This window comes from Asterias amurensis, chromosome 2 (assembly GCF_032118995.1).
Source record: "Asterias amurensis chromosome 2, ASM3211899v1".
Taxonomy (NCBI): domain Eukaryota; kingdom Metazoa; phylum Echinodermata; class Asteroidea; order Forcipulatida; family Asteriidae; genus Asterias; species Asterias amurensis.
In genome coordinates, this window is record NC_092649.1 from 13025687 (window position 1) to 13053207 (window position 27521).

The following is a 27521-nucleotide window of genomic DNA, read 5'->3' on the forward strand; positions in this document are numbered from 1 at the left end:
TCTGACAGACTGTGACCTAAAATGCAATTATTTTTAGGATAGTGATTAAAGATCCTGGTTGGTTTTTTTAATGATAACCTTTCTGGAATTCTCAATTGGAATTGTTTCCAAAAAAAACAAACCCCAAAAACCCAAACAATTCTTGGAATCAAAACATCATAAAAGCCTTTTCTCTTGTTGGTTTTTTAAGTAGTAGATCATGCATGATGTTGTTTTAAGAAGCAATTAAAACCCCACTTACGGTAGATGATATTAAAACCTACCAGCAAATGTTTGAACCTGTTTAGGTACAATGTGCAATTTTGTAGGATGAATGTGTAATAACTGCTATACCTTCATAACTATCAGCATAACCAGGGTCCTATATATTTAGCAACAAGCAGATATGTATTTTTTGAACGCTCACGCGATGCTGTTTGTACAACTTAGTTACAAAATGGCCGCACAAACACAACACGCTGTGAGATGGCTGTTTTGTCAACTTAGAAAACGGCTGCCTGTGCGCATGCCGGGGTTGCGTATATAGGCCAGTGCGCCCTCTAGTTCTTATATATAACTCTATGCTACGTACTTGTCATAAAATGTCATCGCTTGCATTAGGTTGTGTATAATGAGCATTGGGTTCCTCCAGAGTTCAAGCACTTTTGTTCACACCTATGGTGCAATGAATAGTTCAACAAGATGGCACAGATGATTGATAACTTGCTTTAACCGGATCATATCTGAGACCCAAATGAATTAATATAAATTTATTTGGTCGTACATGTCAACCCTGGTTTCAAGACCCTTCATCGTGGAAGGGTGTATTGGCTGAGCAGATGCTAGTGTTTATAAAGGCCTAGGCTTTAATTAAGCAGCCAAGCAGAGTGAATTATTACCTGTACATTTGAATATCTTCTGCTATTAATTAACTTCAAGAAACCTTTGGGGGATCCATCTTGTTGTTCTCCCATTCAAATCAATGCAGCAAATGGAGGCTGTACCATTTGTCCCCATTATCTTCAAAATTGGCTCAATGATATTCAACAAGAGCTGGACAAAGTTCAAAAATTGAATAAGGAAACTTGATTTGTTATTTTACTTGAAGCATGATCTCTTATTTTGACTTCATCTGCCAATATTTTCCTCAAAGATTAATGCATGTTAAGCAGACCATTTCTGTGGTGATTGGCTTGAATCAATGCTTATAAACTTATCTCTCATTTTGTATACTTGATAATGTCAAAGCTATACTATTCAATATTATAATATCAACCATTTACAATATGTATTATAAAAATGAAAGTTAGAGGTTGGGCTTGGCACTTGCCAGATGGTTGGTACTGACACGTATCATCCATCACTGTATATGATGTTTATTGCACTGTGGGGTCATTATGAAAATAAGTCTATATCCCTAGTAAATCAAAGATGAGAATCCTTGATGTTCTTTAATGCTGGAGCTAACACAAACCTGGAGTGGATTTCACAAAGAGTTAAGACTAGTCTTAGCTCATGTTAGGAAGAGTTACTCATCCTAACTTAGGACTAGAAATGATGTGAAATCTTAGAGCATGGACAAGAATCGACCCTGAGCTCATACATGTAGGACAGAGCATGTGTGCTGTATTAAACCAAACCAGGTACCTTCCAGCCCTGTTATTTATGGTTGGTAATTATGGGCAAACCCTAGAGGGCAGAACAGTCAAAGTTGTCCAACCTTTTGATTGGATAATTTGAACTCTCACCTGCCCTATCCAGAAGCTAGTTTAGTACGAAGGCCTGGGCTTGGTTTTCACAAAGAGTCAAGATTGAGATCTTAGGTGCGAATCAATCTTGACTGCTAAGCATCATATGGATGTCACAGTTTAACCCTTTCATGCGCCATTTATTTGAGTGATAAATTGATCATAAGGACACATTAATTGTTTGTTTATAAATTTGCAAACACCCCCCTCCCCCAAGAAAATAAATAAATAAATTAATAAATTAATAAAATAAACAAATGAAAGAATGGGTCACAGCTATTATTATAAACCTTTCTTGATTACGAGTAATGGGGAGAGGTTGATAGTATAAAACATTATGAGAAACAGCTCCCTCTGAAGTACAGCTCCCTCTGAAGTGACGTAGGAGAAAGAAGTAATTTTCCACGAATTTGATTTTGAGACCTCAGATTTAGAACTTGAGGTCTCGAAATCAAGTATCTGAAAGCTCACAACTTCGTGTGACCATGGTGCGACAAGGTTGTTTTCTCTCATTAATATCTCGCAACTTCGATGACCGATTGAGCTCAAATTTCCAAAGGTTTATTTTATGCATTGTATGTTGAGATACACCAATTGAGAAGACTCATCTTTGACAATTACCAATAGTGTCCACTGTCTTTGAACCTGTAACTATCGACCGGTCGACACATGAATAGTTAAATCACTATTGTAATACTGACAACTCATATTAAGATGAATCCTAGTGTCTTTCGAATAGTGCTGGTTTTTCCTTGTCTTTTAATATGAAATTGTAATGCCCAAGGTTGTTTTATCTGGAACCCTAGAAATTCATTGAAACGTTCACCAGACATGAACCCTCTTAAGAGATCAGCTGACTTCCTGCTTAGTTTAATGGTACCATCAAGAAAACTAAAAAACACTGCATTAAGTCGAAGAGAGTTTCCTTTTAGACAATAACAGAATTGCATAATGTTCCGTCTGTCATTTTGCAACCCAATCACCAAAATATATACAGATGACACATTTATGTATACTTAGACAGCAACACACAAGCTGTGCAGTTTAATCTCATCTTTGCAAACTGTGGTCAGTCTTTAGATTGTTTTAACGCCAAGGAGACATGAGTTATTATGATTGTCTTACTGATTCGAAGAAGCCGCAGGCGTACATGTTAGCTGTGACATTTTCATTCCGAGTAAAAAGGAAAAAGGCATCTTCCTTTTTTCATCCACCCTAAGCCAAGAGGTAAACAGAAAAATCTTGCAAGAGAAAAACATGGACGACTGTGGTTTTTCTAGGCTGTGGTGCACGTGGAGGATCGCCTGAACAAAGGAAATCAGGGGGGTTTCAGACAAAGTTGTGAAACATTCTAGAACAAACAGGTGGCTACAACTTGCATGTGTTTGAAATCAATACTATTTTGAAGACATAACTTTGGATGCAGGAGGGTATACATCAGCTCATTTTGTATGCTTTTGTCTGAAATTCTGCTTTTGCCACTCATTTCAGTTTATCCTGCGGTTTCCAGGTTGTGTTGTGAGCTAACAACTTTGAAGGTCATTTTGCCTCCTATGAAAGAGAATTAATGCAAAGCATTTTATGTCTTTACAATCAAAATGCTTCCATTCTTAATATTTTTGAGAAAAAGCTTCACACCACAAGGAAATGTTTTCTGTAATACTGAGTGTGTTTCATTGTTATTATCGGAATAGTTTCATTCCAAGCTTGGAATTGTGAACTTTGTATCTGTCTACAAATGTTACAGAAATTGAATGCTTTATAGTTGTACAATCCACGTTGCCTCCGAGAAAGGTCCGGTTTGGATCGAAAGCTAAGACCATTTACCCTACTCATAACAATCCTAGATACATGTATACTTTGGCTGATTATAACATTTTCCTGGTAAGCAGAACTATCTTGTTCTTGGCTAATGTTTTGTGATTTGTTATGTTTTGTGCGTAGTGCGCAACTCCTTGAATTTGGGCCAAGATGTTTACATTGTCAATCAATGAATCAATCAATATCAGCAATGTCAATAGGGTGGTTTTTCATTCTTGTTGGGAGGAGGCCACTTCCTTGGAGCATTGAGCTGGGGCCTGGAGGAAGGACAACTCTAATATATATATATATATTTTTTTACAGACACCAAGAAAAGGGCATGAAAATTTAATGACCTGCATTTCCAATCCCATCACAAGCATTTTTTTTTTATTGAGAATAAGGTACAGGGCCCAATTTCATAGAGCTGCAAAGCACAAAAATGTGCTCAGCATTAAATTTTGCCTTAATAAAAACAGGATTCCCAACCAAATTTCCATTTGATTTTTAGGATAAGCAAACAACAGCTGAATACCAGTAACACGCAATATGTAACAAATGGAAATTTGGTTGGTGAACCTGTTTTTACCAAGGCAGAAATTTCATGATAAGCAAATGTTTGTGCTTAGCAGCTATATGAAATTCGGCCCTGGTATTCAGAGATGCCATATTTAATTATGAAACCTTAGATTCCTATGTAGCAATTTTAAGTACGCGGCATGAAATTGGTTTCTAATGAGTGTGGATACATGCTTGCTTAATGGTTCATTACCACTCTAGCGAACACAAAATTGCTATATCAATTTAAAACTACTTGTGTGTTTAAACAGTAAATTGTAATAAGTGTATGGTTGGATGCATGCGTCACATGTGCATTGTGCGGATAATAATTTAGCTCCAAATTTTGTCAAATCATGTGTTGTTCAGTTTTGATATTAAATATCATCATCACCAGTCCAAAAATCTTCTGTTGCGCAAATAAAGATAATTATGAAATTCCTTGTTTTAAAAGATGCATACATGCTAAAAAAAAAATTCAAAAGAAAAAGGAAAGACAAGATTAAAAATTATTATATGTTATTTGTTTTTGTAGGATTTTTCACTTGCCAATGCTGCATGTATACGATACTCCGTAATAATTTCCTCAAAATACAGAGAAGTTTTTTATCCTCTGTTCCTGGGAGTTGAATCCCTGATACAGTACTTGAGCCATAAACAGTCATGATATTCTCCTTACTTTATTCAGACTCCCAGTTTCTTTTTTTTACTTCAAGGAAAAAGTTAGAAAAATTGTGATAAAATAGTCTGAAAAGTCGATTACATTTAATACTGAAGCCTACATCATGTGTACATGTAGGTCAGCCCTTGTTCTCAATAATATATAACTACTTTTCAAGTACCAAATATCATCTTTACTGTAAACCGTGTAACCTTCATGCACATTTTTTATTTAGGAAAGGTCGTAATCAGCTATCTCAAAGGCTGATCCTGTATGCAAGGTGTGTATTGCTGAGTGCTTTCCATTGTTTAATCATTGTTTTACCTCTGAAATGGCAGCGGTATGACATCATTGCATAGGGCCCATTCATTTACATTGGGTCAAGGTTTGAGGCTATCTGCTTATTATTCACAGCGATTGGACTTGGCATGATTCACACATTATTAACACTTTAAACCATTGGCCTGATCTAAACTGAATTTGAAATTATCATATGTCCCCTCCACACATGCATTACCTCATTGTGACTAAATATTAAAATAGACCTTGTGCAAGTAATGTAAATAACTGTATTGTACGCTTTGTATTGTAATGTAAACACTTTTCCGTATATTTACAGCGTCTTTCTGAATTCATGTTTTCATTTGCTGGCTTGGATTTAAGATTGTAGTCATCTAACGTGGATGTTATGTGCATGGTCAAAAGTTACATGCAGGGATGAAAAATTTGAAACTTTCATTTGAGGGACTTTTATATTAGAGTTTTTCAAAATTGTTCTCTAGAAGGTCCCAAAAGCACATAATTGAAACTATTACTAGGCCTACTCGAGGGTTTGCCAAAAGGCTGAAATGCTATAAATTCAATGTATTGTGCCTCATCAGTTTCAGACATTTTTTTGTCAGCAGTGACTTGAATACTTGATACATTGTTATTACTACTATTGCTGGTTTATTCAAATCTGCTCCCTCCTCGTCGCAGCCAGGACACTGAATTATAATACAGATTAACAATAACAATTTAAAAGTACAGCTAAGTATTTTTTACAATGGGGACCTTTTAAAGCAATACACAATAGATTTGTTCATGGAAAGTACTTAGACAATACACAGCTTATGCTGTGTTTAATGCCCAGAAAGTACAAGTGATTGACTGTTTATCAAAAAATTTGATTGCAGTCAATGGTAGATGAGTTTTGATGAATTTATTCTTTAACTTTTTTCTTAGTTTTGAGGTGTATTTTTAAATTCTTCCATGACAAGAGCTTATGTACATCAAATTGTTTAAAGAGAAGTGTGCATGCATCAGGGTTAGATTTAAAGCCATTATACACTTTCGGTAAACAGTATTGTCCAAGTCCCACACTTCGTGTATCACAAATTATATATAAAACTACAAACCTGTGAAAATTTAGGCTCAATCGGTCATTGGAGTCGGGAGAAAATAACTGGAAAACCCACCCTTGTTTCCGCGCGTTTCGCCGTGTCATGACATGTGTTTAAAATAAATCCGTAACTCTCGCTAACGAGAATTTATATTGTTTTACCGTTTTCTCAAAAAGTAAAGCATTTCATGGACTAATATTTCAAGAGAAGTCTTTCACCATTACCTTCTGTAAACCCTGTAAATTATTTGTAAATCTGTGATCTTTTTTTTTTTTCTGTACCGAAAGGGTCCAATGGCTTTAAGTAAAACCTTTTTTTTTTTAAAAGCATTTTGAACATTTAACCCTTGACACTCTGTCATGTGAATTTTGTTTAAATCACACACTGACACAGATAGAAATGTTATCATGTGGTCATCCTCAATGGGTACAAATGTACACGTGTTATGAACAACAAGCACATGCCAATATGCTGTTACAAACATGTACCTGTAGTTTATCTTACTGATATAGAAAATGCATACTATTCTTAACATTATTGCAGAGATGTTATTTAGAGAAGCATTTTTTTCCCCAGTTTTACAATAATATTGTCCATATGAGCAAAAACTGCATAATGGTGTCTGTCTTAATCACACTTTAGGGGCCTAAGGAGTCTATTTAGCTGCCTGTCTTTTTCAGTCTACAGTTTATGTGCCTCAATTGTACACAGCATATACTATTGAAAGAATCAATAAATTTATTATGATAATGACAATTATACTGGTCCAGTCATGCTTCATCATTCAACACGCATGCTCATTGTGAGGACATTTCATATGTCTGCCATCCTGCTGTGTACTGTGCCTGCCTCATCCATACTGTGTGCACTACGCAGAAAAGCATCTCCAATCTACTTTCTCTTTTCTCTTGCGACTCAAACCTGGGATTATTATTAAGGAACTGAGGAAGGTCTCCTTTTCAGCCCTGGAGAAGACCGGCATAGTGCCCGCATACTACAGGTCAGATCTATAGTGTCTGTTGTTAAAAGAAGTTGATTTTCATATTTTATTTGGTGGGGAGGGGGTTAGGAGAGATGGAATGGTATCAATATAGGGGGAGAATGTAGAGGAGGATAGTGTGTGGAGAATCTTAGCATTGCTCTAGCCGTCGCTGCCACACCCCATGTATAGTGTATGCAGAACCTTGTGCAATAGCAACGGAGCTCAGACTGTATGGCCGCTTTCTATTCAGAGAGGTGGTATTCATGACATTACTGTCGCATGGGGGGAGATTTGTAATTCAGACCAGTCAAGGCTATTTGCTGTGTGTTTCTGGGTGCATATTTTTAGTGTTTGCCTTTTTAGAATTATTCGCAAATAAAGAATTGGAGTGAACATGTAGTCTGGTGGTTTACTATAGTGTTGTGCATGCAGGCTTGCCTTTGTTCCGTATTGGCTATTATATCATCAACCTGAAGCACTAGAAAAAAAACCAGCCCGCACCTTGCACTGTCTGAGCACAAAACCATTAAAACCATTTAGATTATATGTAATGATGTACATGTAGGCCCCTATGTATAATGTGTGCGGTCGGTGTGTTGGTTTTAACAGGAAAACCCTGTTTACTTTGGAGTCCATTGCAAATATTATAAGGTTGAAAATACATCTTGTTTGGATGTATTTTAATAGCCTACAGTAGTAGAAGTTAGACCAGTACTTTTAACTACTTTTGCATCGTCCTAATGCAAGTGTCCACTCAAGTTAACATTGATTGGCAGTATGTTATTTAACTAACTGTTACTGTGTTACATAAACATTGCGGTGTTGAATTAGATTTAATTTTGATTACATCCCCTTGTCCTTATCTTCATAATATGAAGTTGTCACTTAAACCAAATTTACGGAAGAGAGAATTTGACATTTAGTTTAGGAGCAGAGATTCTAATGATGACGTTGTTATATTTCAATTCTGTCTGGCAGTGCAGAGATGCAGACTTTAACCCTTGCAACCCACTAGTACTGTACATTGTACTATGTACATTAGACCATGTAACCTGTGACAGCTAGTTTTACAAAACAGCTGCATAGCCTAGACTTGCCATTCTTGAAAGAGCCTTGCTATTTTTCTCTGGTAAGGGACACTTTAAACTAGCTAATGAGGAAAAGGTAAATTGTATAGAAACTTTGCAATGGGCACCACGGCAAAAGGACAGGGTACCAGGGAAATTGCTGTTGGTACCATGGGTTATTTTGAGGCCCAGACTTGATATCACAAAATGTTTTTACAAAACAGCCACAGAGGCACGGAGTCGATTTTATTAAAGAGTTTGAGATTGATCTTAACTTCGAATCAATCTTAATTGATAAGAAAAGTGTGATGTTACTAGAGAAATCATGATGACAAACTGACAACTCATCTGATCATTCTCATGAACCTTAGTGCTTTGTGACTTCTCCGAGGCATGGTTTATACACAGCTCTATGAAAGAAAGTACACAATCTTAAACTCTATGAAGAATCCTAACTGTAATTTTTATCAACATACGTGTAGAGACTTACTAGACTGTTGCAATACTGTTCTGTAAACCAATGCCTCCTTAAAGGCACTGTACATGTTTGGTAATTGTCAAAGATCAGTGTTATCCCATCATAACCATAAAATAACAAGCCTGTGAAAATTTGGGCTCAATTGATCATCAAAGTTGCGAGAAAATGATGAAAGAAAAAACACCCTTATTGGACGAATTTGTGTGCATTCAGATAGGAATAAATGACTTCTAGCTAGAAGTCTTTTAAAGGCAGTGGACACTATTGGTAATTGTCAAAGACTAGCCTTCACAGTTGGTGTATCTCAACATATGCATAAAATCACTAACCTGTGAAAATTTGAGATCAATCGGTCATCAAAGTTGCGAGATAATAATGAAGGAAGAAAACACCCTTGTCACACGAAGTTGTGTGCTTTCAGATGCTTGATTTCGAGACCTCAAGTTCTAAATCTGAGGTCTCGAAATCAAATTCGTAGAAAATTACTTCTTTCTTGAAAACTATGGCACTTCAGAGGGAGCCGTTTCTCACAATGTTTTATACTATCAACCTCTCCCCATTACTCGTTACCAAGTAAGGTTTTATGCTTAAAAAAAATTTGAGTAATTACCAATAGTGTCCACTGCCTTTAATATTTTAGTGAGAAATGACCTCTTTCTCAAAAACTATGTTACTTCAGAGGGAGCCGTTTATCACAATGTTTTATACTATCAAAAGCTCTCCAATTTTCGTTACCAAGTCAGTTTTTAAGTCAATATTTGTTTTGAGTAACGTGTACCTTCCCTTTAACTTGAAATGAATTATTAACAAAACCCAGACATTGATTAAAAGTCAACAAGTCGAGCACACAGTGTGTGAAACTTCATCCACTGATAAAACACTGAGGTAATGTAAAGTATAATTGCTATTCTCAATCGCCCACGTTCCTTTTATGTATTCATGTGCAAGTGTTAACAAGAGGCTGTTTGACACACAGCATCTGTGCTCATGAGAGTGATGCCAGTAAGAAGGCTGTAAAGGGAGGTCTTTAAAAAAGAATTCATGTGTTAGTTCCCTCAAAAATATTATTGTTTTTAGGCCTAATTTTATTCCCTCAAAATATACGTGCGCATAACAAGTCTAATTGTTTTTATTATTATTATTAAATATGATTTCACCTGAAAAACAGTAGACTAGTTTGCTCCCTCACAACAAGATTTCCTTCCCACAAAATAGTACCCACAAGATATATCAAAAAACAATCTAAAGGAAGGAAATGATGGAAAACATTTGTTCCTTTATGGGCTCTGTAGTGGCAAAGCAGTTTGAGTTATCCTTCCCGATGTCTGTATTTAGGAAATCAAAGCCACCTTTCTCTAGTTAAGTTTAGAGTTTGAAAGGTGTGCAGGTCACCTGAGACGATTATTTAGGTTCAAGATGGACTCCTCATATCCTGTTATGGTGAACATTATCAGTATGTGCACAATATTTTGTCACAATGTGGCAATTGTTGATAAAGAGTTTTGAGGCAGTGCGTGGTGAGGTATCAATGTATTATTCAGGTTTGCTGTAAACACCATGTGTAATATTGCAGTGTAGATTGTTATAGCAAGACAAGCTCTCACAGACACTAGACACTATTGGTAATTGTGAAAGACCAGTCATCTCACTTGTTGTATCTCAACATATGCATAAAATAACAAACCTGTGAAAATTTGAGCTCAAATGGGCATCAAAGCTGCGAGATAATAATGAAAGAAAAAAACACCCTTGTCACACGAAGTTGTGTGCTTTTAAATGGTTGATTTCGAGACCTCAAATTCTAAGTCTGAGGTCTTGAAATCAAATACGTGGAAAATTACTTCTTTCTCGAAAACTATGTCGCTTCAGATGGAGCCATTTCTCACAATGTTTTATACTATCAACAGCTCTCCATTGCTCGATACCAAGTAAGGTTTTATGCTAATAAAACACAGCAAAGTTTAATGACATGGTAATACAACAAACCAAATGTAAATTGCTGATAAGACTTTCAAGGTTTTTGGCTTGGAATCTTAATGCAGTTTAAATTAGGATTACAATTTCAACAATTCAACCTTGGAAATTCAACAATTCAATCTAATTTCACCATTTCTACCTTATCCAGCCCAGTTATCAGATCTTGTATTATAACACACTTGTCTTGGCCAGACTACACCACATGAGTGACCTAAAAATGTCCTTTGTGATTGTTTTAAAAGTATTGACCAAAATGAAGTTCTGGAAGCATGCTTAGAATTTGAGAACGAATGCCATGGCAACAGTCATTGTTTCACCAATTTTTTATTGAAATTTCATAACTGAGTTGTGATTGGGAACAAAAAATAAGTTCCAATAGTAATATAGGTATTTGTACAGGATGCTTTTATTGTCTAAAGGAAGGAAGTTAAGTATTTAAGTTACAACAAAGAGATAAAGGTATGATGGTTGCCTCATATATTTCATTTGTGAAGTCGTAGAACAAAATTCCATTGGGCTGACTGGGAATACAGTCAATGAAGGTAATAATCTCATGAATGTTTTCTTGGTAGATAAGAGAAGATATTGCATTGATGGACTGAAGGTCTGTTAAGGTCATACTGCAGTTGTTTACAGTAATCTTAAACATTTACCTTGAAAGGAAAGCTAAGAGCTTGGAGTAAGCACAAGTGGAGGCCAACAATTGTTGAAGTACTACTTGAAATTCTGTCTGCTGAGGAACAAACAGGGAATTATTTATGTTGAAGATCAAAAGGTTACCATCAGGTCACATCCTCTGCAAAAGGGTTTTTGGAGAGAAAAAAACAACCCTAAACTATTTCACTGTTTTCTTGTAGAGTTGCAAGACTTTTGTGGTTTAGAGACACTTAAAGACTTAGAAAGAATGTTGCAAACTAGATGGTCACTCCTTGTACTGCTACTTCGCTAAAAATTCACAATTTTCAGAACAACATTTTGAGAGGGAGGGTCAAAAGTCACTCTTCATTTTTGTGGATGATTACCAGGAAAATGTAAATATGTTTACTTGAAGTAATATTGGTATACAAGTTGGGTTTTACTGCAATGTTATAGGCCTACCACATTTTTAATACATGGCCCAATTTAATAGAGGTGCTCAAGCAGAAAACATTGTTTAACAATTTCCTGTGAAGCAGAAATGAGCTGGATACCAGTCACAAGTTGTACATGTGACATGGTTGTATGGCCGGTAACCTTATTCTGGTGAGCTTAAGCTATTTATTGTGCTTGAAGCAGCTCTATGAAACAGGGTACAGGACAACGTTAGAAAGTATACTGATCGTATACGTTGTACGTATAAAGTATGTAGGTCAAGAAAATAATCCTTCACAAATCACTGGAGCCCTGCTCGAGACCTACATATGAGGCTGTGCCTGGTTAAAAGAGATCCTACATGTAATTAACATGGACGTCAAACTGGCAGTCCTACTTGTCTATGTTGTTCCAGCATGACATTTGATCTGAAAGTGATAGCTACACCCATCAATAACCAATCAAGAGCATTTCCATGATACTTTACACAGAAATCCTGCCTTTTTGAAAGGTTCACTAAGGTTGACTGCATATTCCAGATTGCATGTTGGTTTCTATTGCCTATTGTGTTCACTTAGTGTGTTCTACTGTGCAGTCTTTGCAAAACTTGTTTAAAAGGACTTCTTTACTTGGGATGGGTTGTGGGTTGGTTCCCACACTCTCTCCGACTTGTACACAATGTAGGCCCTTTTAGTTATAATACAAAGGACATGTAAAAGTGTTCTACAGATGCATGTCCCCAGTTTCAAATAAACATGTTTTAAAGGTCACTGAAAAGGACTAGGCGCATACAAAATGTAGAGCCTGGGCAGAATTTATGATCATTTCCAAATAACAACCATTAGAAATGGTGACATCATCTTAGCCACAAAGGATTGTCAGATCTTACTCCACACAATCACAATCGAATGGACATGGTTTGTGGTAGGAACCGAAATGTAGGCCTATTGAGTGGAGATTTTCCTTTCTTCTGGGTTTCGGCTTAAAGCGGTTGAACCATACACAGTATTTGGCAGTGTGCCAACACATGAATCATTCATCGCTCCAAATATAGATTGTTATTAGTATACGAGATGGACACATGTTGGCATGTATGCAAAGATTATGATGTAGATCTTACAAAATCCTAAGTTGCATGTAAACAACATTGTTTTTATTTCCTCCTCTGTACATAAAGCATGTGAACAAGGTTACTTTTCCATTCTCTAAATTAGCATTTTTCCAAGGCATGAATAACTGAATAGTTTCTCTTGTACCATAGAATGACTAATGCTGCACAGAACAAATCAGTTACTACTCAAAATTATAATTTGCGACTGGATAAATAGCATTCAGTGTGGACAAAACACGTTCAGTCCAAATATTTTGCTGTACAAAATTACACTGGATGGAATTGTTCCCTGAGTACTTTTGAAACATGAAATACTAGGCATTTGACAAATGCCTTATAAGGTACAGGTTAGAGACACAATGTATTTTGCGGTGAGAAACTTCAATCATGTTTAAACAAACTTGTATGCCCTACAGTACATGTATTAATAACAGAAAAACATTGTATTGTAACAACTTCAGATTTAGAAAAGAAGAAAAGAGTGAAAGGAACAGATTGTGCCCTATTCCTACCCATGCCTCATTGGTAGTAGGTACATTGTACACCGCTAAGACAAGTTGAACACATCGTTTAGTTGTTATGGTTATAAAGCCAACAATTCTCAGAAAAGCAGACTTACAAACATGTAATCACCATACTAGCCAAGAACCCCATGGAGAATAGACTAGGAATGAAGTTTCAGTTATAGATACGGGAGGAAAACCCCAGAGTCAATATTCAAGGGAAAATCCAAGCAGCCAGGTTGGAACTGAAATGAAAACCCAATCCATGATGTGGTAGTGCTCTGGTGGGATTCCAACCGGGGTTCTAGAGGTGGAAAGTGAGGAAAGATATGACTATGTGAACCCATAGAGTAAGGACACCTGACAGCCCTTAACATGTACAGCAACATCACAGTCGTATGTGTCAACTACTGAGATATCGTTTTGAAAGATTCTGGTCTGAGCTCTGTGTGGTTCAAAGCTTAGCTGCTGATGTCAGTAGTCTGGATAGGTGGGATTTATGAGGCTCCATAATGTATACAATTATAGGGAAGAAGTCTCAAATCTACCAAGATGACTCAATGCTGTTCTGAAAGCAATGTAGCCAGATTTTTCTAGAAGTGTGTTGTTGATTTACATGTATATAGTTTGGCCCCAGTGAAGCCAAAGGGCAAGTTTAGCTGCTCAAAATTGTATATTTTATGGAGAGGTTGTTTAAAGTCAGGAAATGCTGCCTGAATAATATCTTGTAATAAACCAAAAACTGACTGGGTAAATTTTAATTCTATTCTTCTTTGGGGTGACGGAAGACAAATTTAGCTGAACAGGATTTACACACCACATCAAGGTTGACAAGCCAGCACTCTACCAATATCTCTGGCCTGGAATTACACATAGGCTCAGAGGCCATGGCCTCTGATATGGTCTTGGCCTTGGTGCCCCTGCAAAAGTTTCCCATTGACTTTAAGATTTTCAAATGGAAGTGCCCTTTTCAAAATGGAAATAGCCTTGCCCTTTCAAAGATGAAATTTCAGGCCTGATATCTAGGCCAAATGTTGGCTGTCTCCCTACATATTGGATGCCATTGAGACATGTATTTTAAATGTAGCCTAAATACACAATATGCTGACATTGAAAAACATTTGTTGCATCAACCCCATGAAACTCATAAACATTACATTATGTGTTGACAAGGTGTCTTGGTTCAAACTGCTTGGCTGCTCATAACATGAACGTGCGTTCAACTACCCATGTACATGTACATGTACAGTATATGTTATGGTACTATATAACCTTGACTCCTCCAGATGTACTTTTGAACTTATTCTTTTTACAGACATGTGTTTTCATTTTGAGATATCATTCCCTTGTGATGCTTCAACATTCGTAATGTAATGATTAACATTGAGGGGGGAAGTATGATGATGCCTGGTCTGTTTGAAAGATTCATAACTAAGTTGCATGCTTAGAGTCTGAGAGTCCGAGTTTCTGCAGTCTGTGTTTGTTCAAGCGACTGGTTCACATCCTCTAGTAGAAGATCTGTTACTCAGTTACCATGGTTACATGCCGTTTTTCTAATCCTTACACACTGTACATTGCTGAAGGTCTGCAGGGAATCTTTTTTTACAATGCTTACCAACAAGCCTTTGTGCTTGAAAAATTTGTATTAAGAGCAATTTAGAATAATATTCTGGATTGTTGCGCCACTCACCTACTTTGTTTTATTAGTTGCCAGCAATTTCGCACGCCTTTTGCTTTGTGGTAAGCAGTTGGCTATTAAATAGAAACCGTGAGGCTCCATTATTGACCGCAGAGCGTTGGCTCAATCTCATTCTGTATCAGACACCTAAGTGAGGCGTCTACTCAGGGGACATACAGAGAGAGTGAGGGGAATGTGAATGTATAATGTTAAAGTTGTTGCTTGAATTTGTTGATCTAATTACATGCGATCTAGACATGTATGTTCAATACTACAGCTGCGTGTCTGCTGGTGTAGTGGTTTCAATGGTGTATTGTGTGAGTGTGTGTTCTATTAAGGACAAGTATTGATTTTGTGTGTCTGCATTGGTGTTATACACCAGGATAAATACATCATGCAATGTTCTCCAAATAGAAATCGGACAAAGGGGTTTTGAGTGTGAACATACAGTTAAACATGTCCCGCTAAAATGCCCTGATGCTGGGTGGCCTGGATGTTCTTTGTAAACTGTCTCAGTGGTCGGAGTGCGGCGGTTAAATTTAAAGGTGGACTTTCATGACTTTATGAACATATTATTTGTGGCAGGTCTGTACATTGAACAATGAACTTTAACCCAATGGGGGACTTATAGGACTCTTGGTGGCAGCAGACTTACTAGGTAAACTTCATTAATATCGGAATGTGGTGCATGAACTGGCCATACATCATAAAATGGCAAGATCGATCACCACACCGGGAGTCAGGTTGTGTTCATTCCAATAACGTTAAGTATTTGGAGCACAAGTTGGATAGTTTTATATTTTAAGCATCTTCCTCTTTGCTTTCTCTTTCTGCAGGTTTCGGGGTTGAACGACATATCGCCAAGATGTACACAAGACACTTATTGTGTGCTGCTGTCTGCACACTTTTCATTCTTATCACACATGCCCAACGTAAGTCTTTCCATTCAAGATTTTAATTGTTGTTTCTTTCTATGATTTTCAGTTAACAGGATTTTGTTCTCAGCTAACTTTTTGTTGTTGAGATTCTGATTTAAATTTCCTTAGCCGTTTGTTGTTTACAAACTTATGTAATTGTACATTGCATTTATATGGGATTTATAGGTTTATAATGGAGGTAGGTAGGTAGGGAAAAGCTATAATGGTACCTTGTCACGCCTGGAATTACATAGACCTTTTCGCAAATACCATTGCACGAGCGCTAACTGTTGAATGAGGTGCATGCTGGTCTAGCTAGTACCCAAATTTGATAGCTAGCTAGACCAGCATGCACCTCATTCCACGTCTATTGTGCGCGTACCGAGTATTCGCGAAAAGGTCTATGGATGCCATGACCTCTGTTGCCCTGGTCTTGGCAGTGGGCCTCTTCAGAAATTTTCCCCAGACGTAAGATTACTAAATGAAAATGACCATACCCCCTTAAAAAGTACATTCCAGGTTTGCCTTGTGAAGGTGTACAGAGCGGTTTGACTTTAGTTTTTCAACCGTGCCCAAATTTCAACGAGCTGCCTAAGCAGAAACTATTACAATATTTTGCTTAGCAAAAGTTGCACCAAGCAGGATACCAGTGGTAGGAGTGACATACTATTTTGGCTGGTAACTTTGTGCTAGTCGGCGTAAATTTGTGGGCTCTTTGTGCTTAAGCAGCTCTATGAAATTGGACACCTGTTTTGGAATGATTGTTTTTAAAAATAATCTTCATGGTCCCTTCCGATACAAGAAACTGTTTGTTGGAAAATGCTTGAAGGTTTTTGTTTTTGGTATTGATTTACACCTGGTTTAGTTCTATATGTTAAAGTTTATGTTTTTGAGAAGACATATGATTAAATGTTTCAGTGAACTACAGTACTAACAAAAAACAACCTTTTAATTTGTTGTTTTAATAGTGATCAGTTATATTTATTTATTGAATTGTTGTACACTTTTTATTAATCAATTTGTATTGCATCTATTTTATAGTTATTTATTTAAGTTATTTATTTATTTATTTGTTATTGATGTGTTGGGTTATTAATTTTGTAATACTCTTTCTGTTTTGGGGGGTTAACTCTTGATAATCCTATTCCTGCAGACACCACCCCTCTACGACCCGGCATTCTGTCCCTGAAGAATAATTTCATACCTTTACATTTCTTACATTCGCTTAAAGCGGGCGGTGAAACAACGCGTAAGTGCAGATAAATTTCACTATTTACTGTCACTTTCTTTAGATTCATTTATGAATGCAGTCGTTCCTAATTCATACAGACATGATCTTAGTTGATTTTTCGTTAATGTGAATTTTTTTGTTTCGTCATTCAAAATTTAATTGAATTCATACATACTTTTTTGTTTTCCCATCGATTAAACAAATTTTACTGTCTGAAAAAAACCCCCATTTTTTTAATTGTTCATCATGGCACTTTGAAATTTCATTTGGGTCATTGTTTAATATGCAGAAAGAAGGAATGACTTGTTTCATTGTCTGTGTCAAGTCAGTATATTTGAACTGATTATTGTTGACATGTTGTGGCATGAATTTTTGTGTACGATCAATGGTCTCAACTTGTGAAGCTGTAGGCATGTTGACTTTTACGTCCGTTTTTAAAAACACAAAAGAATTAGAAGCTCACTCACTTTTATGTTGCTTGATTTATATTAGAACAGGAACGTTTTGTTGAGCTTACATTTTGTAGGATGTATGATAGTTCTTTATTTACATAGAATTCAAAACTACTAGAGAGTTAGACTGTGTCAGAATATTGCGGCTTCGGCTATGGCTAATGCTTAAAGGTGTTGCTATGGGCATCCTATTTATTAATGTATGCTCAAGTAATGATCAAGCTGCAGCCACTGGTTCTGACACAGCCTGACAAAATTCTCAGCCGTTTTCTGCACTTCCACATTTTCAAAGGGAAGTGTGAAATTGTGAATTTAACAATTTGCCAAAAGTGATTGCATAAAGTTCCAAACTGAGAATTTTGTTTTGTAGGAGTATGAAATAACTCATCTTAATAACAATATGTTCATTCAAAGAAATTCATTTTAGAAGTCTGTTTAATTGTTTGTACATAGTTCAGAGCTTGAAATCTGCCCGAATTTTGTCTTCTTCTGTTGTTGCGTTAAAATATTAAAAAATACAACGTTTACGTTAAAACAGGGCCCGACTTTACAGTGGCTGCTTTTAAAAACAGACTAAGGTACAGCATGTAATAATTTGTTAAAGGTTAACAGAAGCAGGATGCCCATTGTTAATTTGGCTTATTTTACCCTTTTCTTGATCATTTAGTTTGTGCTTTGCTAAGTTTTTGTGATTAAAAGCAACTCTATGAGATGGGCCCTCATCTTCCCATACTGTGCAGAAACCTCCTTTGGAGGATACTCGCACAATGGTTGAAGTGCAAACTAGCAGGCGCAGACAAAACTCAAGGGTATTCTTGTTTTCTGGCCCTGGTATTCTTAATTATATTACTGTTCATAGACTGACTCTTTCATTGGATCTGATGGAGCAGTTGTGGCCATGAAAGCTCAGACATATTTGTGAAATAGCTAGTCCTAAACTATCCACATATTATGCAGAGACTTTCCAAAATTAAGGCTTGCATAGTTCCTGGGGATCCAAGGCACATTTGCTGACTACCGGTGCTTGGTCATGGTTTGTCGGAGTCTCTACCTATTGCAATAATTGAGCACAGTTCAGCTGAGAGGAATCTGTTTCCTGGGGTTTGATGATGCTACGTACATGTAAGTAGCTATGGTTTGGCATTTTGCATCAAGTATGAATGGTCCTCAAGGGCTGCGTCTTGGCTCCACTAGTTTCCGTTGGCATGAGCTGGATCACAGAGATGTGCCAGAGCAAATGGCAGGAATCGGTGGTGGGGGAATTCACCCAAACTGACTTGGGCCGTGCCAATCTTCAGCTAGATTGTAGAGGATTGGTTAGAAGGTTTTGCCAACCTGAAGCAGCTGCAGTGGAATGCATCCTCCTTCTCCTCCTCCTCCTCCTCCTCCTCCATCATCAATTCAGGAGCAGCTACATTCTGCACAGTGCTTCAGGCATCAAACAGAGACGGAGCCAAGAGTTGAAAAAGCCCCTTATCCACTCAATTTTAATTCTACCATGAGACAAGCTATCGATGTGGACATGATGTACTAACCTTGCAGACTAGAGTTCAGGTGATTAGGTATTGATGTTTTTGATGTTAATGAAGGTGGTATGAATAACATCAGATGCATAAAACCATGAGCTACTGCATTCCTAATTAGAAGCATCGACTAGCTAGTTTATCTCAGGTACAGCACCAAACGTAGTGAGAACGTAAACTGTTTTTATTGCAGATTTGTATCTCAACAATATTTAGGGATCAGGCTGTATAGATAGTCAAAAAGTGTCAAGTCAACCATCTTTACGACCAACTTACAGCAGGAGGCACATGTGAGATCTATAAACTTCTGTGTATTATTTGTCGGTGAACCACTTGGCTGCCAAGAAAAAATGTCAACGCTTGACTTGTCCCATGTCAAAACCCAAGCTGTTCCAAGATGCATTCTAACAGGAGCTATGACCTCCCACTCTCTCTTGAGTCTACATTTAAAAGGGAAATAATCAAGATGGCTGTCCAACCAGGATATGTGAATTTTGTGATGCCATCTAGGAGTTGTATTATTTAAGCTCATCAAACATACAGCTTGGCTAGTTACACAAGGAAGGATGTTTCTGTAAAGCTGGCTGCTTCGCTCTACTTTCACATTTTGCTACTTTTGTTTCTGGCTCATCTTGTAAAAGAAAGGCACCAGAAGGCTGAGAATCCCGACAAGCGGCATGAAATGGTCACAGGAATTCCAATGTGCTGCGTTTCTGAAACGCATTTGTCGATATTAAATGCAAAGGGGGAAATCCTGAAGGCCATTCGGGAAATTTTGCAATTTAGCTTGGAAACAAACTCTTCCTCCTAACTTATGTGTTCATGTACTTTCTTTTCTTATTTGAACTTGAATTTTTTATTGATTGTATAAAGAACTGATCACAAAATTGGTTATGTTGAGTTTGGGTCTAGGTAGTAGTTCAGACAGTAGAAGCTGTTACTATGTGACCATGTACAAGATCACTGGTTCTTAGTTTGTTTAGGTAATATTGTGGTTACTTATTGTTTCACTTAAATTTCTTTGTAATTTGGTCAATGTTTATGGCTATTGTAATTTTACAAGACACAAGAGACAAACCCAGCAAAGTTTTGTATTGCTTCATAAATAAAAAACCTGCTGCTTTTCTATCAAGCACTGCCTATAGCTCTTATTGAATGTTCTGCTTTTGATGTGCAAAGCTTTTAGCTATGTGTTGTATACTTAAATGCTGCTAGTTTGCAAAGAAAAAGAATAACCTGTAGGTGCAGGTTAGTTTACCTTTAGACTAGCCATGGAGCTATCCATGGACTAACAAGTAACAACACAAATCATTCTTGCTTTAATTGACTTGCCTTGGTGCACAGCCACACTCATGGATACACAATTGTTTTTAGTCCAACAGTTTAAGGTATCAGTTATCTCAATGGTGAATTAATCGCTGTGTCAATGATGAATAGAAAGTGCTTAAAATTGGGGGAATACAAGATCTGGAAAAAATTACTAAACATTCTTGCTTTAATTGACTTGCCTTGGTGCACAGCCACACTCATGGATACACAATTGTTTTTAGTCCAACAGTTTAAGGTATCAGTTATCTCAATGGTGAATTAATCGCTGTGTCAATGATGAATAGAAAGTGCTTAAAATTGGGGGAATACAAGATCTGGAAAAAATTACTAAACATTCTTGCTTTAATTGACTTGCCTTGGTGCACAGCCACACTCATGGATACACAATTGTTTTTAGTCCAACAGTTTAAGGTATCAGTTATCTCAATGGTGAATTAATCGCTGTGTCAATGGTGAATAGAAAGTGCTTAAAATTGGGGGAATAGGGCCTACAAGATCTGCAAAAAATTACTAAACATTTATCTGTTTTTTATTTGGTGTCTTTGTATTAAACAAAAAAGTGCGCCCGTGCTTGTGGCTGTCCACATTGCAAAACTAAAAGTATCAGTATATATACCATTGCTAAATAAACAAACAGGGAGACAAAACAATCTAGTATTGTCGCTTCCTACTGAGGATCCAAGCTTATACAGCTGGTGTTACCACAGCTGTGGTGCGTGTAGTGTAGGAAATTATTCATTGACAATAGCGTTGATAATTTCCTTTTGAAAACCCGGCCAACAGTTACTGGATCCTGGAAATACTTCTTTGTTCTAAAAATAGAATTTCCTCACCCCTGGCTGGAACGGGATGTTCATTCATGAGTGGACTGGGCACTGTAAGGTGTAAGGTTGATGGGTGAGGAGTGTGTTTGGAAAGGGCTGATGCAAAACGGATGACAATCCAGTCCTTATATTACTGAATTATAAACATTTTAATAAGGTGTTTAAAATTGAGTATGCTGATTTTTTTTTGAGGTATATGTATCTTTCCTACTGAAATGCATCGAGCAGGCCTTACATTCTTCCACAAAACTGACAGCATTCACCCTTGGTTTTTGCTGTGATGTCCTTTGCAAAGTTGCATTACAATACGATTTCGTCAGAAGTTTCCCTTACGAGTGGAAAATGGTTGCGCCCCTGTGTAAAGAGCAAAGTTCAAAGCATAATAAAGGCTTTTAGATGGCAAATCCTTCAAAATGTAAGTTTGTATTGACTGTGGTATTAGGTACATTTAATGCAAATATCATATTGTGTGGAAACCTGTAATATTTAGAAGGTTACATTGTTAAGATGATTTATTTTCATGTTTTGTTATCGAATTGGATTTTTTTGTATTGCAGTTGGAGGAGCGTCGTTTTTGCCTGAAGGTATTCTATTGAACTTTTGAAAGTAGTTTGTTTGGTAAACGGACTAGTTTTTACATACATCAGTACATGTTCAGCATCAAACTGCCTGTAGATACACACTAGGTGACCAATCAGGGAAAATAACAAGTTAACCACACAAAACACCTCAGAAGATCCAGAGTGTACCTTACTAATGTGGAAATGTGTTGGTTGGTTGGTTGGTTGGTTGGTTGGTAATGGTTAAACCAGGGCTCTCCCCAAGTTTTTTTTTTACTTGAACTAGATATCCAGAAACATAACTTCTGTTCCATCCAGAAACATAACTTCTGTTCCATGTAAGTGTTCCTATTGCAAAATTGTGTTTTATTCTGACACAATTTATAATGTGTTCTGTCAAGCAACACAAGTACTTTTTGATGATTTTTTGACAATTTGGTAATTATTCCTGTGAAAAAGTTTTGGCATTGCCCCAACAGACTCCTTGCATTTGCTGCCAATGCTGAGGCCAAACAATGGAAACATGTACGCGCCACGCATGACTCCCACCCAATGGTAGGTCTTCCATTGACCACAGTGAGGGCGCTGTCTGGGCTTGTGACAGTCACATGCAAGGAGTCTTTTTGCCTGGGGAGAGCCTAGGATACATTAATATGGGCGCACTACCATACAATGTTAGTTTTATCATGCACTACATGTGCACTACATGTACACAGGAGATTGCTTTCACCAAGCTAACATGGCAGTACATGTAATTATTAATGAGCATCTTTATTACTATGTGAATATTGTGTACAGTATGTGTAGGTGACGATACGTGCATTATTAATTAGACTGTAAATAAGAATAGTGACCTATGCAATTAGAAACTGTAAATAATTATACAGGACAGGCGTAAGATGTACAGTGTAGATATTAATAAGGTAATATGGTTTATGCTAATAAAATTCTATTTTTAAATTGGTAAAAAAGGGGGAAAAGTAATCTGATTGTCGTTTTGGCAGTAATGAAAATTTTTGTTAGTAATTTTTATTTTCTTCTCATTTTGCTATAAATAACTACAAATGCTGGCAAATGTTGTACCTTACTTTAAATATGAAGTACAATCTAGCTTAGCACAAGTTAAAACATGAACTTAATTTTTTATGAACATGTTATAGTACATGTAGACTCCTTGCAAATGCAAAACATGTGTACCCTTTCTGTCATTTTGTGCGGGTCATCGTATAAAATAAAGTGTGCATTCTTGCCACCTGCTCATAGTGCTGTAAAGGGTAATGCATAAAAAAAAAGCATTTTGACCCCCACTATACATTGACTGGCCTTATCGTGAGTACATGTATGTAGTCCTACCCAATGACGAAAAAAAAAAAAAAAAATAGTGGCGTTGCTAGGCAATAGCTCTGGTCGAGAGGGCCTGGATCATTTCATCAAGTTGATAATGCTGTTTAAAAACATTCCTAAGATGATCATTAAATACATATGGGTGCCGTCTTCTACAATTATGGTAAAATTTTCGACAAACTTATCCATACATGTACCCCACTGACAAAATCGTGGACTCTTAACACTTACAGGATACCTTTGGTAATTATTCCAAAAATTAACGACAATAAATATTTACTGATATTATTAAAAAAACCAACACCCTTAAAAGTATAATAGTTTTAGAGAAAGAGGTAATTTTTACACACAAAATTTGAATATGAGAAGGGCTTCAGGAAGTCTTTCAGGAAGGCATATGTGAAAGCAAATAATTCTTTACATTTTCTTTTCTTTCATTATTTTATTGCAACTTCAATGATCAATTCATTCAGCCCAAATTTTCAGGGTATTGTCATTTTATGCTTATGTTGGGATACACCAAGTGAGGAGACCGGTCTTTGAGAGTTACCAAATGTACACCCTGTGTTTAAATGTAATTCGACTGCTATTTAATGAGCATTGAGTCAATAGGAGGATATGTTATGTCATTTGTAAAATGGTAATTGTATAGACCTACAGTCTGCATTCTGCAAACACTTCTTCATGGTTCCTCATATACCAGTTGATTTTACTCCCCGTCAGTGTGGCCAGCGGCCATGTTGGCCATCTCAAAAGCACGCGAGCAATTAGCCGTCTGCTGCAAAAATCTGAGAAATGAGGCTAATAATTCAAATGCCCCAAGCAAGCAAGTATTGCATGCCGGGTCCCTGTATAAGGCATACTATGTAGTTATGCAGCGGTAGGATTCTATTGCAGAAGCACATTTAACTGCTTGATAGACTACTCTTGGCTGCAACATTACTTCTGTAGTTTATTATACATGTTGATGGCATAAGGACAAAGTGGGCCTTTCCCTAAACAACTCCCTCTGTAACCAAGTCCAAGTTTTGAAAAGCCCGTAAGCACAAAAATTTGCTAAACACAGAAAAATAATGCTTAGCAAAATTGGGTTACCATCCAAACTACCTATCTTTGTAGCAATGGCCCTAAGTTTTGAGAAAAGCCTGTAAGCACAAAAACTAGTACAGAAATTTATTCCTTAGTGAAAATACATTACCAGTCAAAATACCAAACAGTTACAATTGGTGTGACTGGTACCCACTCATTTCTTGCATTGCAAAGAAATTTGCTGAGCAGAATCTGCTTTGACACACCTTGGTGAAATTGGGCTCCAGGGCCTCACAATGATCCTAACAGTGGTAAAAGAAATTCCCTGGCACAGATTGTATCAGATTCAAATTCTATACTGCCCTCTGGCGGATATGGAATTCCATGGGCTACATTGGCATGCGCAAAAACCAGTAACGAGCGCAACTGCGAACCACACGCTCAAAATTGTGGCACAGAAAGTGCCGGAATTAGCAAGTTTTTCGTTAACAAAGCTAACAAAATCCAAAATCTCGAATGGAGAAGGGTGACATGGGCAAAAGTGACGCCAATGGCTTAATTATCTCTACATTTGATGTTTGAATAACCGTTTGGGGTAGACTTTTACTGGGGACTTGACATGGAAACTGCACCTTGTCCAAGCAATCTAGGATAAGTTCCAATTAAACTTGGAAATGCCAAGTGGTATGCCCTGAGTACAGGAATATTTGTCCATTTATGCCAGAAACATGAGTTAGAAGATCCATTCTGTATGGACTGTATTGTAGTCGATGCCTCCACACTGCAACAATTTTTGTCACTTTTTTTTTATTACACTACCAAGCTGTAGTGGCTCCTCTAGAACTTGGCGGCTTCTCCTAAGCCATTGGCTGTACATAATTTCTTCATTGATGTCATTAGTTCATTATGTAGTTGCAAGTTATACACATACTTGCATACAAGATCTTATCATATTTTAGTTATACATCTTGTACATGTACATTACTTAGTAGCTTTTTTTCTGTGTTAGAATCACCTAGAAATTTTAATTTCATTTTCAGTTTGCTTTTTTTTAAAATAGTTAATCCGCCATTTAATTTGTTTTCTTTTCACATTTGATGGTGTATCTGCTTCACGCTGTGCTTTTTCCTTCCCTGCTTGCTCTATGTTTCTGCATGTACTATAGAAGACGCAACCGCTTTGTCACCAGACCCATCACCGAACGGCGAAGACGACGGTAGGCTGCTTGCTTCATATGAGAAGCAGAGAGTTCACAAGGCATTGAAATGGCACAAGATCCCCAGCTCCTCAACCTCCCCACTCGTGCCCCACTCCTCCCCAACCCAAGCCAAACCCCAAACCCCACAGTTGAGCTGAAAATCACCTACAAGTATTCGCTTTGCACAATTAGTTCAAATTCACCCACACCAAGTATTTTCCCTGCATAACCCCTCCACATAATGTATACTCTGATTACTTTACAGATCACATTCCCAGGAAATAAAACCCTTAGAAATTCCTGGGAATTTTAATCGAAACGGCCAAACCATGTTTGTTTCACACTTGACTTGATGCAATTTTCCTGTGGGAGGGCTGGAAATGAGCACCCAGTTTGCTAACCTTGGGGGATATCTCGCTTGAAAGTATTTGCGGGATTGGTAAGGGTAAATAACATAGTTGACTATTTTAGTCTGAAGCTTATTGATAATGGAGATCAAACTAGAACCACCTTTTTTTTTTGTAAAATATTTTCCCCTGAATTAGGTTTATTCTGAAAACTGTATCTGAAAACCTAAAGCAATACAACAGTTAATCTTTGGTACAACAACAATTTTAATTTTTGTTGTATCTGTTAGTGCAAGCTTTTCATTATTCCAACGGATTAAGTCCAAAAGATTTGTTATTTCATGTATGTGGTTTATCTCAAAACATGGACACTGTCTGCCACCATTTGGTCAGCTTTACCAATCCTGCAAAATACCCTTAAAACCCTACCCAAACTAGTTATAGCTATTTCCCAGGAGTTTGCTAGGGTCAGCAATTCAAGTGTGACAAAGGTGAACCAGTCATCCCCAGGAATTTCCTGGGAATCACTCATAGAGGTCGTTCACACGCCGTACTAAAGTTGGTCTAAGTCCACTTAGACCGGTTCGGGTTCAACTTTTGTGCGTGTGAACGCAAATAAAGTTAGACCGGATCGGGTTTAAACCCCAAAACTTAAACCGTCCAGCGAGGCGGTCTAAGTCTAAACCGGTTCGGGTTTATCTTTTAACACTGCGTGTGGACAGAATGACATCCGGTTTTAACTCACAACGGACGACCCATTGTGTGGTTCAATGCACACGCCCGGGACCCGGAGTGCTTGTATACGGTTTCTGTTGCCTCTGATGCTGAAAAGCACCGAGTATTTATATTACTTTCTTGCCGCTTACCGAGTTGGCAAAACTCTCTCGATCAGTGTATGCAGTTTAACACAGGCCCACGCCCATGATTTATTAAATTCTGAAACAAAATTATATTTTCCAAGCTTTTTTGTTGAGTGTCCTACAACAAATTGAAACTGTTTTTTATGCGTATACTACGAGCGCAGCGAAGAAGCATATTTTGTATTGCTTCTCACATGTAGAGCGCTGCCATCCCATAGTGATCACTCTCTGATATCCCATAGTTATCCATCACCGATCCCGTGGATGTGCCTTTCTATTGCCGACACCGTTACTAGCGTGCTGTACTTTCAATCTAGGAGAATGAACTGCAGTGGGCGCGAGGCTGTGTGTAGGGGAAATTCCCTACGCCAGCAATATCACCACGTTGTTGGGAAGTTGGGAAAATACTGCAAAGTACATGTCGTAACTTGCACGTGTGTAGTTGTGTTTATGAACGAATTGGAATAAAAATCGCGGCACCAGCTTTTGAGAGATCGCAACTTCCAATCGATTGAAGTACAAACTAAAAGTATTTATTAAATCGGAAACAGTGGTATAAAACAAAACACAAAAATGAAACGTGTTCTGTTTCATGGAATATGGACAATATTTTGGTGAGTTTTCTCGGCGGTTTGTATCAATATTTTGTTTGTTTAAAAAAATAATTTCGAGTCGTGTTCATGTTTGTTTTAAGTGCCCATATCCTCCCAACGGTAAAACTGTTACCGCGTTCGATTGAGCCATTTGTATCCAATAATTATGCCCTGTCTGATCATCCAGGGCATGGAGCACTCGGTATATCGGCATACTCGGTGCGTGAATCTAATGAATAAAACCGGATGTTAGAGCAACGGGGTCGCGTCTACTTTGACCTCTTAAAACCGAAGATAAACCGGATCGGGTTTAACTCTG

General features: G+C 37.4%; 1 protein-coding gene across 1 annotated transcript in view; it reads left to right on the forward strand.

The window, feature by feature from the left end:
• LOC139949384 (neuronal cell adhesion molecule-like) overlaps positions 1-27521 on the forward strand; it is an 84725-nt gene that overhangs the window by 23537 nt on the left and 33667 nt on the right. The window contains 4 exon segments of the mRNA XM_071947745.1: positions 15832-15927; positions 17144-17161; positions 21829-21855; positions 25370-25420. Coding sequence (XP_071803846.1) covers positions 15861-15927; positions 17144-17161; positions 21829-21855; positions 25370-25420 — 163 coding nt within the window. The 5' untranslated portion in view covers positions 15832-15860.